Source organism: Apteryx mantelli, chromosome 4 (assembly GCF_036417845.1).
Source record: "Apteryx mantelli isolate bAptMan1 chromosome 4, bAptMan1.hap1, whole genome shotgun sequence".
Classification (NCBI taxonomy): Eukaryota; Metazoa; Chordata; class Aves; order Apterygiformes; family Apterygidae; genus Apteryx; species Apteryx mantelli.
The window spans coordinates 70264521-70278043 of record NC_089981.1 but is presented as its reverse complement, the minus strand read 5'-3'; the positions used below and the strand labels follow the sequence as shown (position 1 = coordinate 70278043).

Sequence of the window (13523 nt, the reverse complement as noted above, 5' to 3'; positions counted from 1 at the left end):
GTCATCTGTCAGCCTGCAAGAGTTCTAGAAAATATAGATAATAATGCCTTAATTACTTTGTTTTTAATGTAGACATTTTTTTCCTTTAGAATGCATTATTTCCTTTCAGGCAGTTAGGACATTATCATTTACTGATAATTAAATTCACTTGAATTGACTAAAAAAAAAAATCTGTGAAGAGAATTAAAAGAATTTGAGGCGGAAGACACATTGTTATACATAGTGTCACTTGCATTTTGCATGTCTTCTAAAGAGTCACGTACTTATTTTCCTTTCAGCAGTCATTTAACAAATATGGAAGTGATGGTCTGCACTTGCAGTGTTTAACTTGTTCAGATAGACTGATTTTTTTTTTTTTTATCCTTAGTCACTATTCTTGGAGATGGGTCTGTTCTTCAATTGCATTTTCTATGGCTTGAAAATCCAGGACTTGCCAGTCACGTTCTCTCCCTTCTGTCTCTAGGTGGCATGATATTGCCAACATGTCCCACAACAAATCCTTTTTTGCACTAGAGCTGGCAAACAAAGAAGAGACAATCCAGTTCCAAACTGTGAGTGGGTGTTTATTTTTTTCACTAAAAGAATAAACAATTAAATTTCCTTTCTGTTATATTTCTTTATCCTGTCAGTTAAATTTCTTTCTATATGTATAGCAGCTTTGAACTGTACGAATGAGTCAAATATAGGAATACTGTCTTTGGCTAGCTTTCTAAGGGAAGGCACTTCGGAGGGGAAGGCATTAAAAATCTGACCTTTTGCAGTGAATACACTGGTGGTTTTGTTCAGGTGGTCATAAATACCCAGATCTGTTCCAGTGAAATTTCTTGCATGTGTATTTCTTAGCCTTTTAAATCAGTGGCATTTAAAGATAATGTTACAGCTTAGATCTTTGCTGGATGGGCCACTGTGGACTTCGGAAAATCATGCTCGTGTAGCATCTACTTGTTTCCTTTGTCAAGAAGTCAATTTTTGACAATCTTATGGCATTATATATATATATATATATACGCTGTAAAAGGTAGTAGTTTTATGCCTGATAAGAGTGCCATCAACAAAAGGCTTCTGCTTTCAACTTTCATAAATCTAATAAAATCATTAGGCTAGAGTACCTGTTCAGGTCTGCAAAGAGAAGTTTTAAGGCAAATCTGATGACAATAATGTAATTATATTAAAAAAAATTGGTCAATGCCAATTTAATCTTAAAAATTTTGGTGGCTTCTGTGAGAGCAAGTGATAGGTGTGCATATTTTACCTAATAGCAATTTTTTTTTGTTTTTTGGCAGGAAGATATGGAAACAGCAAAATATGTGTGGAGGATGTGTGTGGCTAGACACAAATTTTACAGACTAAATAAATGCAGCCTGTAAGTAGGATACACTAGCAGAACTCTCGAAGCTTCCATTGGGAACCAAAATCTTTTATAACCTCTATAATATCTTTATTTTTCTTTTTAGTTTATACTAACTAATAACTTTGTTTTTTTTCCTATTTTTTGTGAGAAAGTATTTATCACCAATTACTAAAACTTATATTTAAAAATATATTTAAACCTTATATCAGAGAATGTTATTAAACTTAAGTCTTTACTAAGGTAATAGTGTTTGACCCCTGCTGCTGAATCTCAGTGCAGTAGTAGACTTCAGTTGCTTTGGGGGCCAGTAATGCTGGAATGTCTGTGAGATACTGAAATCACTGGGATTTTGGCCTGTGCTTGAGCGAACTGTTTAAAGATCACTCTGAAGGCTTTTAAAAGGGCGGGAAGGGTATGTGAAGCACTCTTGAAATGTGCTGGATTGACAGCTGAGAGGTATGTGGTCCTTTGGGTATCCATGGAATCTGTATAGCTCAAGTAGCACCAGTGGCAGTAGCAACGTAAATTTAATACAATTCATCAAATTAGATTTAAATGGGCTGGTCTCCAACTTGTAAATCAAGGGCTAGAATTTGAGCTACTCTTCTCCACTGGTACCAGCTTTCCTTTAGTTATGTTACTTCAGTCAAAGAACAGAGAAACCGACCCAGTGAATAGCCCATCATAAAAAAATGCGATTCCCAAATGTACCATTCCACTTCTTTGTATGTAGGTCTGCAACAAACTACCTATGGAGGGCTTGGTACAAAATTCCCCGAAGCCAATGAAAAGATAATGCAATGCTTTGTACCACAGAACCCACTAGTATGTGTATTGGGAGCTCAGCTTGGAAGAATAGGATTCACTTGGAATAGCCCTCTTATCTTAAGCTTTGTTGCCTCTTGAGAGGGGTGAGAAATATTGGTAGTACTGGTGTATTTGTGGGACTCTTTCATTGCTCTCTGAATAATATCAGTTCTATAGCTATATATTGAATGCCAGTCTCCAGGATTACTTATTCTGACCCTTTTACTGCAGCACAGTTTTATTAATAGGAAAAGTCCTCAAAAAAACTTTTTTGATCTATCTCCACTGTAAGATTCTCTGTCATCTGGTCCTGCTGCTGAAAAATATCTTATGCATGCCTATATAAAGTTCATATTTTTTTCTCTGTTGGTAACTGGGACCTTTCTTAATTAGCTTTCTTTGTATATTAGCTGACTGTTTTAGTTTTGTGTGTACATCCTTGTCTTTAGTGACTCCCCGGACTCTCCAGCTCAGGAGGGCTCTCAGAAATCTTCCCTCGTTCTTTCCCTTCCACGCTTTCCAATTCTTTCTCGTCCTTCATTTCCCAAAGGGTGAGCTGGAAAATCATCTTTCTTTCTGAAATCTGACAGTTCCTGTGTTTGTATTACTCTGCTGTCTTTTGACCACTCTCTTACTACAAGGTGCAGAGTGCAGTTGCAGTTTAGGGTGGGGTGGGGAAAAAGGAGCTTAAGGTTTCTGAACAGTCCATCTTGGAGGTAACCTAAAAAAAATCAAGTTATTACCAATAGCTAGAACATTAGAACATATAAATGCTTATGCAGCATAGTTATGCTTTGCTCTTTCTGTAATGTTGCAAATACGAAGGACCCTTTGTAAATGATTTTAAATGAGATCTTATAGAACGGGTGACTTACAGCATGGGATTTTGCATGGGGTTCATATTTGCAACTGGTTCCCAGCTTTTTCTGCCCTGCTACAAGAATAGCTTCAGGGCCATCTCCCTTTTGTGCTTCATAGAAAGGAGACAAAGAAATAGCTAAGGTATTTTCATCCTGTTTTTGTGTTTCTGCTCATACTAGCTGCAATAGTGGTTTACATACAGTGCTCTTTCCTTTTGAGACTCTTGGGAGGACTGTTTAACACAGAACCTGGCTCCAAGAAATGCAGAGTGTTTTTAACTGAAATTGTGAACAGTTTTCGTGATCTGAAGTAGGTCTTGGTGTAGTAAGAATTATTTCTCACCATATGATTTCTTTCGTAGACAAACCCAGCCCATTACAGTGAATCCTGTTAGAAGGCGGTCTTCTTCCAGGATGTCTTTGGTAAGGAGATCAAATAGTCTTATATTTGCATTTTTATTTATCTTAATTGACTTTGAATGAAACACTAGTTTCTTTCAGTGAAATAAAATGAGCAATGAAAAAGATGAGCCTAGTATGTGAGAAACTCTTCTTAACTTTTGGAAAAAGCTGTTATGGAATGTCTGAATAGTGGAATTAAAATAGTTACAATGCAAAATATTTTAAACACTTCTATTTTTAGTTTAAGATTGGTCTGTCTCTTACAGACTCTACTAGATGTCAGATGGGAAGGTACAGTCTTGGTTGTTTTTTATTCCTTTTATGACTTCATGGGAGAAACTTGCATTGCAGATTTAGAGAAATGGTTTAGGACTAAGTTTTCGTACAGCATTCTTCAAGACTTTTATTTTTAAAATAAATCATGATTTTTTTTAACTAATAATAAAATACTTTCTTTCTTAGCCCAAGCCTCAACCTTATATGATGCCTCCACCACCTCAGCTGCATTACAATGGTCATTATACTGAACCATATGCATCATCCCAAGGTAATTTTTAGCTGAGTTGGAAAGTTCTAAATCTTAAATAATTGTAAACATGGTTGTAAACAGCCAAACCTTTTGATTTTATTGTCATGAAAACTAAGACTACACTATACCACTTCAGAAGGTAAAAACTATAAATTGAATTTATTTGCCTTTACTTTTGCAAAAGTTGAATAAATTTATAGGCTAAACATGGGGCAGGTTTGCAGTGCCTCACTCTTGCAGTGCTTGCTTCTACTCTAGGCAAAGGCTGATGTTATATATCGGATAGGAGAAAAGTGATAGTTACTGATAGCATATACAGCAACTATAGATAGCGGTCCCTCTTGCATGCGTTTAAGCTGACTGGAGTTTTTTGTTTTTTTGTTTATGTACCAAACTGGTACTTTATAGCATTCTGAGATCCTTGTCAAGTATTGATCTTGACAGCTGCAAAGGACTATCTGAGCCCACAGACAGTTTGGAGAAAAATAAGAGTTTTTAAAACTAGAATGTAGGAAGAGAGGAGTTTGTCTCCAAGATTATTTGACAACAAGGTGGTGGGGAATCCAAAGGTTGAGGAGGTCCACAGGTTATGGAATTGTTAAATGTTTGTTTGAAAAAAGGAGGAAAAAAATAATTAGAATTCTCAAGGAATGTAATCTATGCAATTACAGAGTGGAGTCATGGCTGCTTTCTCTCTCTTATTGATTGTTACACATTGTGTCTTTAGTTAACAAAGTTGCTACCCTAAAGAGCTTAATCTAATCTCATGCAAAGTAGCCTCAGTTACTGGGGTACTAAGTAGCCCATGCAAAGTAGGATCAGTGACTATTGCACTTCCTACTGCAAAAATTCTACTTCTGAACAATCTTTTTCAAAAACAAAAATATCATTTATTATCAGCAGATTCATTAAAATAAATATAGTAATGATTTTGATGACTTTAAGTGCTACATAACTAAAGGAATCTAAAGCAGTGACTTATTTACTCTCTTATGCAGCTTGGCAGATTAACAATTACTTCACTGGCTGTACAAACTACTAAGTGTATGTTGGATGTATAAACTATGAGGTCATTTTCTTTATCCATCACGGTGGTTATATGTTAATGTGCAAAGAACATATGGTTGTTGTTTAAATTGTGTCCAAAGTTTCTGGAAAAAAGTTGTTTTGATTTTTTTTTTAAGGGTCTTATAATATTATATCCACTTATGACCTGAGTTTTGTTTTGTTTCTTACTTTTTAAACTGGTTTTGTTAGATTAGTGCAAACTCTGGTGTGGATATTCTTTCTTTCAACTAAAGTGTTTTAAGATTAATTTGGATTTAGTTTAACTTAGGCTGAAACTTAGCAAATCTAAGCTGAACTGAAGAAAGCCATTCTTAAACTGAGGTAATGTTTCCCTCTAGGAGTTTGCATCATCTAAATGATCATTATAGGTTATTCTGGTATGCATACCTTAGGTATCAACAACAACAAAAAAGCTGTCATGTTTTTTTCTCTTCCCAGTTCAAGACATAGCTGCGAATAGCTGAGATCTTGAAAATCTCAAGCATAGGTTAGCTACATCTTAATAGAGAATATCTTCTTCATTTTGTGTCTTGGACATAATGATTGTTCTTAAACTTTATTTTCAGATAACCTCTTTGTGAGCAATCAGAACGGATACTATTGTCATTCTCAGACTAGCTTGGACAGAGCTCCTCATGACTACAGTGGTCGAATCCGCAATGGTAGTGTCTACAGTGCACATAGCACAAACTCTTTGAATAATCCACAACATTACTTGCAGCCATCCCCCATGTCTTCTAACCCAAGCATTACTGGAAGCGATGTCCTCAGAACTGATTATGTCCCATCGCATAGACATAGTGCACTAATACCACCCTCTTATCGGCCCACACCAGACTATGAAACTGTAATGAGGCAGCTCAGCAGGGGAATGATACATACAGACAGGCAAAGCCATTCGATGAGAAATCTTAACATCAGCAATTCATATGCTTACAGCAGGCCTGATGCCTTAGTTTATAGTCAACCTGAAATACGAGAACATGCTCACTTCACTTCCCCGCAGTCTAACCATTACCCATTTAACCTAAATTACAGTTTCCATAGCCAGTCCCCCTATACCTATCCTGCTGAAAAACGCCCAGTTGTTGGGGCAGTCAGTGTGCCTGAGTTGACAAATGTACAACTCCAGGCTCAGGATTATCCAGCACCAAATATAATGAAGACCCAAGTCTATCGACCACCTCCCCCATACCCGTACCCAAGACCTGCGAATAGTACTCCAGACCTTTCCCGCCATCCCTACATCAGCAGCAGCAATCCAGATCTTATTACAAGGCGAGTGCACCATTCTGTCCAGACGTTTCAGGAGGACAGCCTGCCTGTTGCGCATTCTCTTCAGGAAGTCAGTGAACCTCTAACATCAGCACGCCATGCCCAGCTGCAGAAAAGGAACAGTATTGAAATAGCAGGCTTGACTCCCAGCTTTGAAGGTATAAGAATTAAAGAGAGGACCATGTCAGCATCTGCAGCAGATGTGGCTCTTCCAAGGGTTATCTCAGAAGGGTCACAGCCCAATATTCTGATGGAGAGAACAAAACAAAAAGAAAATGAGCAAGAAGGCATGAACTGTGAGCATAAGAAAACCCTTTCAAATGCCACTATGCTGATTCACAGTAGTGAGGAAGAGGAAGAATTTGAAGAAGAAAACAAGGCTAGTACAAACCTGTCAGCTCTCCCTGAAGATCAAACCCAACTTTCGGCCATTATGAGTGGTTATTCTCATGATTCTGTACTGAGCTATCCCTATAGCTCTGTTGCTTCATCTGCTGGACCTTTGCATATTCTTGACCCTAAATTACATATTACAGAGACAGAAAAGAGAATGAAAGATATGAGCCCAGTTCATTTACTGGTAGAAAGCCAGGTACAAAGAAGAGGGGAAGGACTGCTTACTCCATCTATGTCGGAATCTGACCTTACAACATCAGGGAGATACAGAGTAAGAAAGGATTCAGTAAAGAAGCGACCTGTGTCTGATCTTTTGTCTGGGAAGAAGAATATTGTGGAAGGCCTTCCCCCACTAGGTGTAAGTGGATATTATTTCATTGTTTTGAATTGTTTCAGGTTGTTCTATGGTTGTGTGGGTTTTTTTGGTTTGTTATGTTAAAAATCAGCCTGAGAGATGCTTTGTACTTTGTTCTCCATAAGATATATTTTGAAACACTGATGAGTCTACCTCAATCATACCCTGCCTTTTCCTTCTGATAGTCATGTGAATATTCATTTCAACCTTTGAAATGAAATTGATATTCAAACTTTTTTCATTGGAAGTTTTCCAGTTCAGTGAATAACTTGTATAGTTACACAGAATCATTTTATTTATGTATTTTTTTAGGGTGGCTAGTGATTCCAATTCCTTCAAGAATGATAATTACCCAGAGTTGTGGCCTCACACCTTCAGTTGTGACCTAGCCTTGCAGGGAGCAATATTTGTCATTCTTGTGCAGTTTCAGTAACATGTCTGGAATGAAGACAGACTTGTGTTGTGTCCTTGGAGGAATGTAGTCCCACCACCCTAATCTCTCACTGCAGTCCTTATCAAAGAAAAGGGTCAAAGCTGTGTTTAGTTTGCAGAAGAGGTCAGAGAAGTGTCCTTTACTAAACTGAACTCATCTGGATTATGCTTTATAATCTAATCAACTATTTAAGAATATTTATAAGTTTTATCTTTTCTTCTGCAGGGCATGAAAAAGAATAAAACTGATGCAAAAAAAATAGGGCCTCTAAAGCTAGCTGCCCTAAATGGACTAACCTTGACTAGAATGCCTCTGCCAGACGAGGGGAAGGAGGAATCAACAAGAGCAACAAATGATGAACGGGTATGCTGAAATTTTTTAATCCTTGATTTCTCTTTCACGTTAGTGATTTTTCAAAATGAATTGCATATGAATGGAGCTTTGTATTGACTTCCAAAACGCTTCAGATTCAAAGTAACTCAAACAGTGAGCATAGAAACAAAATAATGAATGAGACTTCTGATTACAAAGTCATTGATAGATATATCCAGTGTGACTAAAGATTTTTCTTTAAGGTTTAAGATGACAGTAATTCACTGTAGCTTACCCTTTGAACATATAGGCAGCAAATTAATCAGCATCTGCTAGTACATTTTTACATCAAGGCTTTCTGTTTTCTCTCAAGTTTTAGGCTCCGTTACAGACCGAAAGATCTGAGCTTGATTATAATGACTAGTAGTTTATACAATTTTAACAACAAATTGTGTAGTCAAATTGCATTCCCAGGATACAGCTTGTTCAGACTGTATTTATGTTTGTTCCTCAGGTGGACCCCTGAGAATGTAGATGGAACTATGTGTGATCTGCTGAAGTTTTAAATTCATTAACCAATCTCAGATCACTGAGAGAATGTCGGGCTCTAGAACTGAGGATTGATACTTGAGAGCTATAAGATATAACCAATATCAATAAACATACCTCAGCCTGCCTCTTTCTTGGGTGCAGGAAATTGTGAAATATAGTGAATATCCAGACCATGAAGGGCTATATAGAACAATGCTGTCATCACATATCTGACCGGGGAGCAATTAGATGAACCAAAGACTGCGCTGACCGTTGTATATTCTGCAAACAGTCATCACTTTGGAGTCCAGTTCTGAGCATGGATGGGCATCCTTAGCTGCAGTCCACTGCAGCTCAGTTCATTGACAGTTGCTGAGCGGTTTGTAGGATTAGAACCAGAAGGAACAGTCATGGTGTTACCAGCTGCCATTTCCAAGTAACATGCCAAGACAGTTAGTTGTAAGTCACATAACAGAAATTCAGTCTTGGGGTTTAAAAGCTTGAAATTAGATCCATAAGAGAGAGGTTTGACTGTAATTTTATGGCTGAAAGTGTGTTGAAATGGCTTTTAGAACTATATATGCTCCTTGAGGATGCTAAGGAACAGAAAGTAACACTGTATTATTGAGATACACTTTTACATTAGTACCTGTTTTGGTTATTTCCTCTTGTAGCCATCATCTTCCTGAGTTGACTTTTATTGAATTCAGCATATCATTATTCAGCCAGCTCTGCCCAAATAGCTGAGAGAGAAGAAGAATCTGTAAAGTCAAGTTACAAAAAAGACACATGCCTCTACACTGTCTCCTCAAGCAGTTCATGTAGGCAGAATGCGTATTAGGAAATGGGAGCGATTCCTAAGACTGGAGAAGGGACAAAACAAATCAGACATGTGACATGAAAGAAAGTCTAGACTGCACATACTTTTAGAAGACAAAGACTTAAGTGGATTCAGTGCCTATTTCTTTGCTCAGCTTCATGTTACTATCAGGTTATACTGGGAAATTTGACCTAAAGACACTAAAGAAGTTTTTACAATGAGTGTATTGATCTGTAAGTTATGTATAATGGAGGTTTTACACTTTCCTCTGCAGTGTTTGGCAGTATAGTTATTTGACATGATGCTTTTCTGGTCTGATACTGCAGAGCATTTGCTGTGAGATGCTGGGGACGTGTGACATAGATGAAATTTTCTGGCTGAAATCTCACATATTATTCCTCTAATTATTGTTGGCAAGCAGATGCCAAAATTCCAGAATTGTCTTATGATTTAGAAAGAACTTAGTTTTAAAAGAATAAATCTGTTTTGGGGCTTATTAAATAAAACAGACTGAATTATTCTAGTAGAAAAAATCTTGGGTTTATAACTCAGCTGTAGCAGGAGATTCCAAGAGGGCTTTGCTGCTGTCTTCAACATTTATTGTTTTCAGCCTAAGGAAATGTGAAATATTTGCAGTGAAAGATTAATTCATTCACTGAGCCAAGCATTTTGTTCTGGAACTGTAGAGTTTTTCTCCACCTAGATTACAAGGTTAAAAGTGATTTTTCAAATGATGTAATCCAGTGCGCTATATTGAGCAGGAAGATTAATGAGTGTTTCTTGTTTAAAGGTATTTGAGGCAAAGTTTATAGTGTAGCGTAATTACCTTGTTTGGCCAAATATTCCTTTGCCCAACTGGGTTGTCTCTATATAAACTAAGAAGTGATTTTTGTTTTCCCCCAGTTATATCCACAGTCTTTGCGACCTAGTGAAATATCACAGGATTCTTAGGCAGATTTCACTTGAACAAAACTCTTGCTGGTTAGACTTCTTTCTAATTTATTGTACATTTAAAAAAAAAAACATTAATAGCTGGAAAAGCATTAAAAAGTGTGTATAAGAGAAAATACATACATTTCATCCTTTATGAAATCTATGTTAAAATACACTCACCTTGGTATTTGACTTTGTATGGTAATCTTTGTTCTGTCTTTTAGTGTAAAGTTCTGGAACAACGGTTAGATCAGGGGATGGTTTTTACTGAATATGAGCATATTCAGAAGAAAAGGCTTATAGATGGTGAGTGCTCAATAGCTCGGCTTCCTGAAAATGCTGAAAGAAACCGGTTCCAGGATGTCCTTCCTTATGATGATACCAGAGTAGAGCTAGTCCCAACCAAAGAAAATAACACGGGTTACATCAATGCATCTCATATCAAGGTGAGAGAAATACTGTTAGGGAAATGTTTTCTGGTTGATATGGTAATTAAAAATGGATTGGGCCTTCAATTCTGGTTTTGTCAAATAAGTGAGAATCCCTCCCAATCTCTCCCTCCTTCCCTTTTTCTGCTGAGGTTTCTTTGGGGGCAGGAGGAACCTGTTTTTCCTCCATTACCTCGAAAAATTGAGGGTTAATTGTTGGAGAGGTTTTCTGGTTTTTGCTTCTGTATTAGAGAGGTCTTCTGTATTGATCTACTCTCTCTCTCTCTGCCCCCCTCTCTCTCCACGTGCCCCCCCCCCATTGGTACTAACAGAGGGCATGTCCACCCTTCCCTAAGTTAAGAAGGCAGATGGCTTTTAAACAAATTGGGATCCTTCACCGTGATTATGACATTTTTGAACTGTCGTGACAGACTACTGTTTCTTCCTCTTCTGTATACTCAGGCTGGATTCGCAGTGGGCAGTAGGATAGCTCCTTGCTTAAGCTTTGTTTTGTGGTTAGAGGAACAGATGGAGCCAGAAGAGAACCTGCTCCTTCATCATCTTCATTTTCTCTTTCCCCAGCCTTAGCTCTTTAAACTCCCTTTAAAATGGTGAAGAAACAGCAGGGTGAACTCAAGAAGCTTCAAGGCATTTCATTCATTTTCAATACATATGTCTACTCATTAAAGTGCAACTACAAGTGGTTTCATACTTCTGAAAAGAGTTGCGATCTTCTGAGTAGCAGTAGTTGCATTTCTGTCCTTTTTTATATATCTATTTACTCTCTGACAAAGTTTCTATAATTTAATTCATTCACAAATTTCTCAAGCAACTCTCACCCTTCTGAAATGAGATAACGTTTTTGAAGGCAGCATCAGCTAATGTTGACTACTTGTAGTGCACATAATGCCATTTACAGCACCAGGGATGAAACCTTCTGGAAGCTCTAATCTCTTTAAATACCTAAAATTTGCAGAAGAGACCGTATCAGTTTCCTTTACTCACTGATATATTATGCTTATCATTTAAAATAAATGTATTTAGCCATGTGCCTGTATAATTTTAAACCTTATTTCTCTCCTGCGTCTAATGTGACAAGATGCAACTAAAAATGGGTAGGCAGATGGGTTTATATAACTCACACTGGCTGCCTTTTGTTTCTGAGTGTTTCTGTCTTTCTCAGTTTGTGCGTCTTAAAATGGCTGACTTTGGAACTGGGGAAGGGGAATTTTCAATAACTGGTCATCTGATGTCTTTCTGCAGGTTTCTGTTGGTGGCATTGAGTGGGATTACATTGCTACCCAGGGCCCTTTGCAGAATACATGTCAAGATTTCTGGCAGATGATCTGGGAACAAGGGATTGCCATCATAGCTATGGTCACAGCAGAAGAAGTGAGTATAAGCTGAGTCAGGTCTACCCCAGAAACTTCTGCAATGATTTTGGTGTGATCCATTACAGGAAGGAGGGATTTTACTGAAACAAGAAAAACAATTGAAGATGATTTTATAGGCACCCCTTTACCGTTCTGTCTTGCTTTTCTTGACAGACAGATGTAAATTTGCAAACTCTTTCCAAAAGAAAGTTGGTTCACTCAGTGAGAGACCATAAGACTGTAGTAACACTTAATGGAGGAGAAATACAGTTGTTACAGGAACATTAGTTGCATGTGTATTTTCAAGTTTCTTGTTAAGCAAGTGTTTACTTTTAAGGAAAGTGGGAGAGAAAAAAGCTTCAGATACTGGCCACGTCTTGGCTCAAGACACAACACTGTCACATATGGAAGATTTAAGATTACCACGCGATTCCGTACTGACTCAGGCTGCTACGCAACTACGGGTTTGAAGATCAAACACCTTCTCACAGGACAGGAGAGAACAGTTTGGCATCTGCAGTATACTGACTGGCCAGAGCATGGCTGTCCAGAGGATTTAAAGGGATTTCTCTGTAAGTTGTGTTCAATAGGTTTGGTTTTCTTTATACTACCTAGAATGGCTGCAATACAGGAATTAGCTTGTGACAGGTATGCCAAGCATCCTGCTGTAAAAGGTTTCTTTACACCAGCAAGAGATACTGGATTATATTTTTGATGGGAATATACCTGTCAGTTTGTTAAAGTGACTATTTATGTCTAAAGCCATGTATACAATTTACTGAAAAGCCATATAGCTTAAAACATAATTACACCGCATACCACTCATTCAATATGTGCCAGCAATAGCAAGAAGGCCACCTTTGGTGGGGAATCAGGAAGCAGGCAAAACCGTACAAAAGTTAAATGATTTGTGGATTTGTATTGCTTTTGGTGGGATGTGAAAGGTGACTTATTTACTCTGTCATTTTTTCCGTGGAGTGTAACTTGTTGAATTACTACTACAGTTTCTTTCTGATGGTCACACAGTGGTAATAGCATGGCTTATATGGCTTTGTCTCCTAAATCTCTTTTTCTTCTTCTGTTGAACTTAATAGCATACCTGGAGGAGATACAGTCAGTGCGGCGTCATACAAACAGCACTGCAGATCCGAAGAACTCTAATCCTCCTGTGCTGGTACATTGCAGTGCAGGTGTAGGGCGAACAGGAGTGGTCATACTGTCAGAGATCATGATTGCTTGCTTGGAACACAATGAGGTAATTTCTTTTTCTTTCTTTTGTTCTAAGTAATGGTATGTGCTGGGAGGGTAACTAACCTGCCTAACAAAGATTGTATAGCTGTTCATCTGAGCTTTCTAAGATGTAGCCGTTGGAAGAGCCTTACAGTTGGAGCTGAAAGAAATCTTGACAATTCAGTGGAAGTTAATAATCTTCTAGAGTTGCCCACTTACAGACTGGGTATTGAAATGCTCATTTGCGTTCTTGACTATATAAGGTGTTGAATCACTGAATGAAAAAGGTATGCCCTGGGGTACTTGCGCATATTTCAGAGTTTGGCCCTGGATTTACCACTATTACTTCATGCTTCAATTTTGATAGTTACTATTCAAGGACATGCTTTGTAATCCAGTCTCAGTGCTTGTTATTAAATA

General features: G+C 37.8%; 1 protein-coding gene across 1 annotated transcript in view; it reads left to right on the top strand.

The window, feature by feature from the left end:
- Positions 1-13523, top strand: part of PTPN21 (protein tyrosine phosphatase non-receptor type 21) — a 39842-nt gene that overhangs the window by 25718 nt on the left and 601 nt on the right. Inside the window, exons 9-19 of the mRNA XM_067295609.1 lie at positions 464-551; positions 1284-1363; positions 2608-2709; positions 3381-3441; positions 3883-3967; positions 5584-7046; positions 7702-7839; positions 10297-10518; positions 11764-11892; positions 12211-12445; positions 12968-13128. Of these exons, the coding sequence (XP_067151710.1) occupies positions 464-551; positions 1284-1363; positions 2608-2709; positions 3381-3441; positions 3883-3967; positions 5584-7046; positions 7702-7839; positions 10297-10518; positions 11764-11892; positions 12211-12445; positions 12968-13128 (2764 nt within the window). The remainder of the gene's footprint in view (positions 1-463; positions 552-1283; positions 1364-2607; positions 2710-3380; positions 3442-3882; positions 3968-5583; positions 7047-7701; positions 7840-10296; positions 10519-11763; positions 11893-12210; positions 12446-12967; positions 13129-13523) is intronic.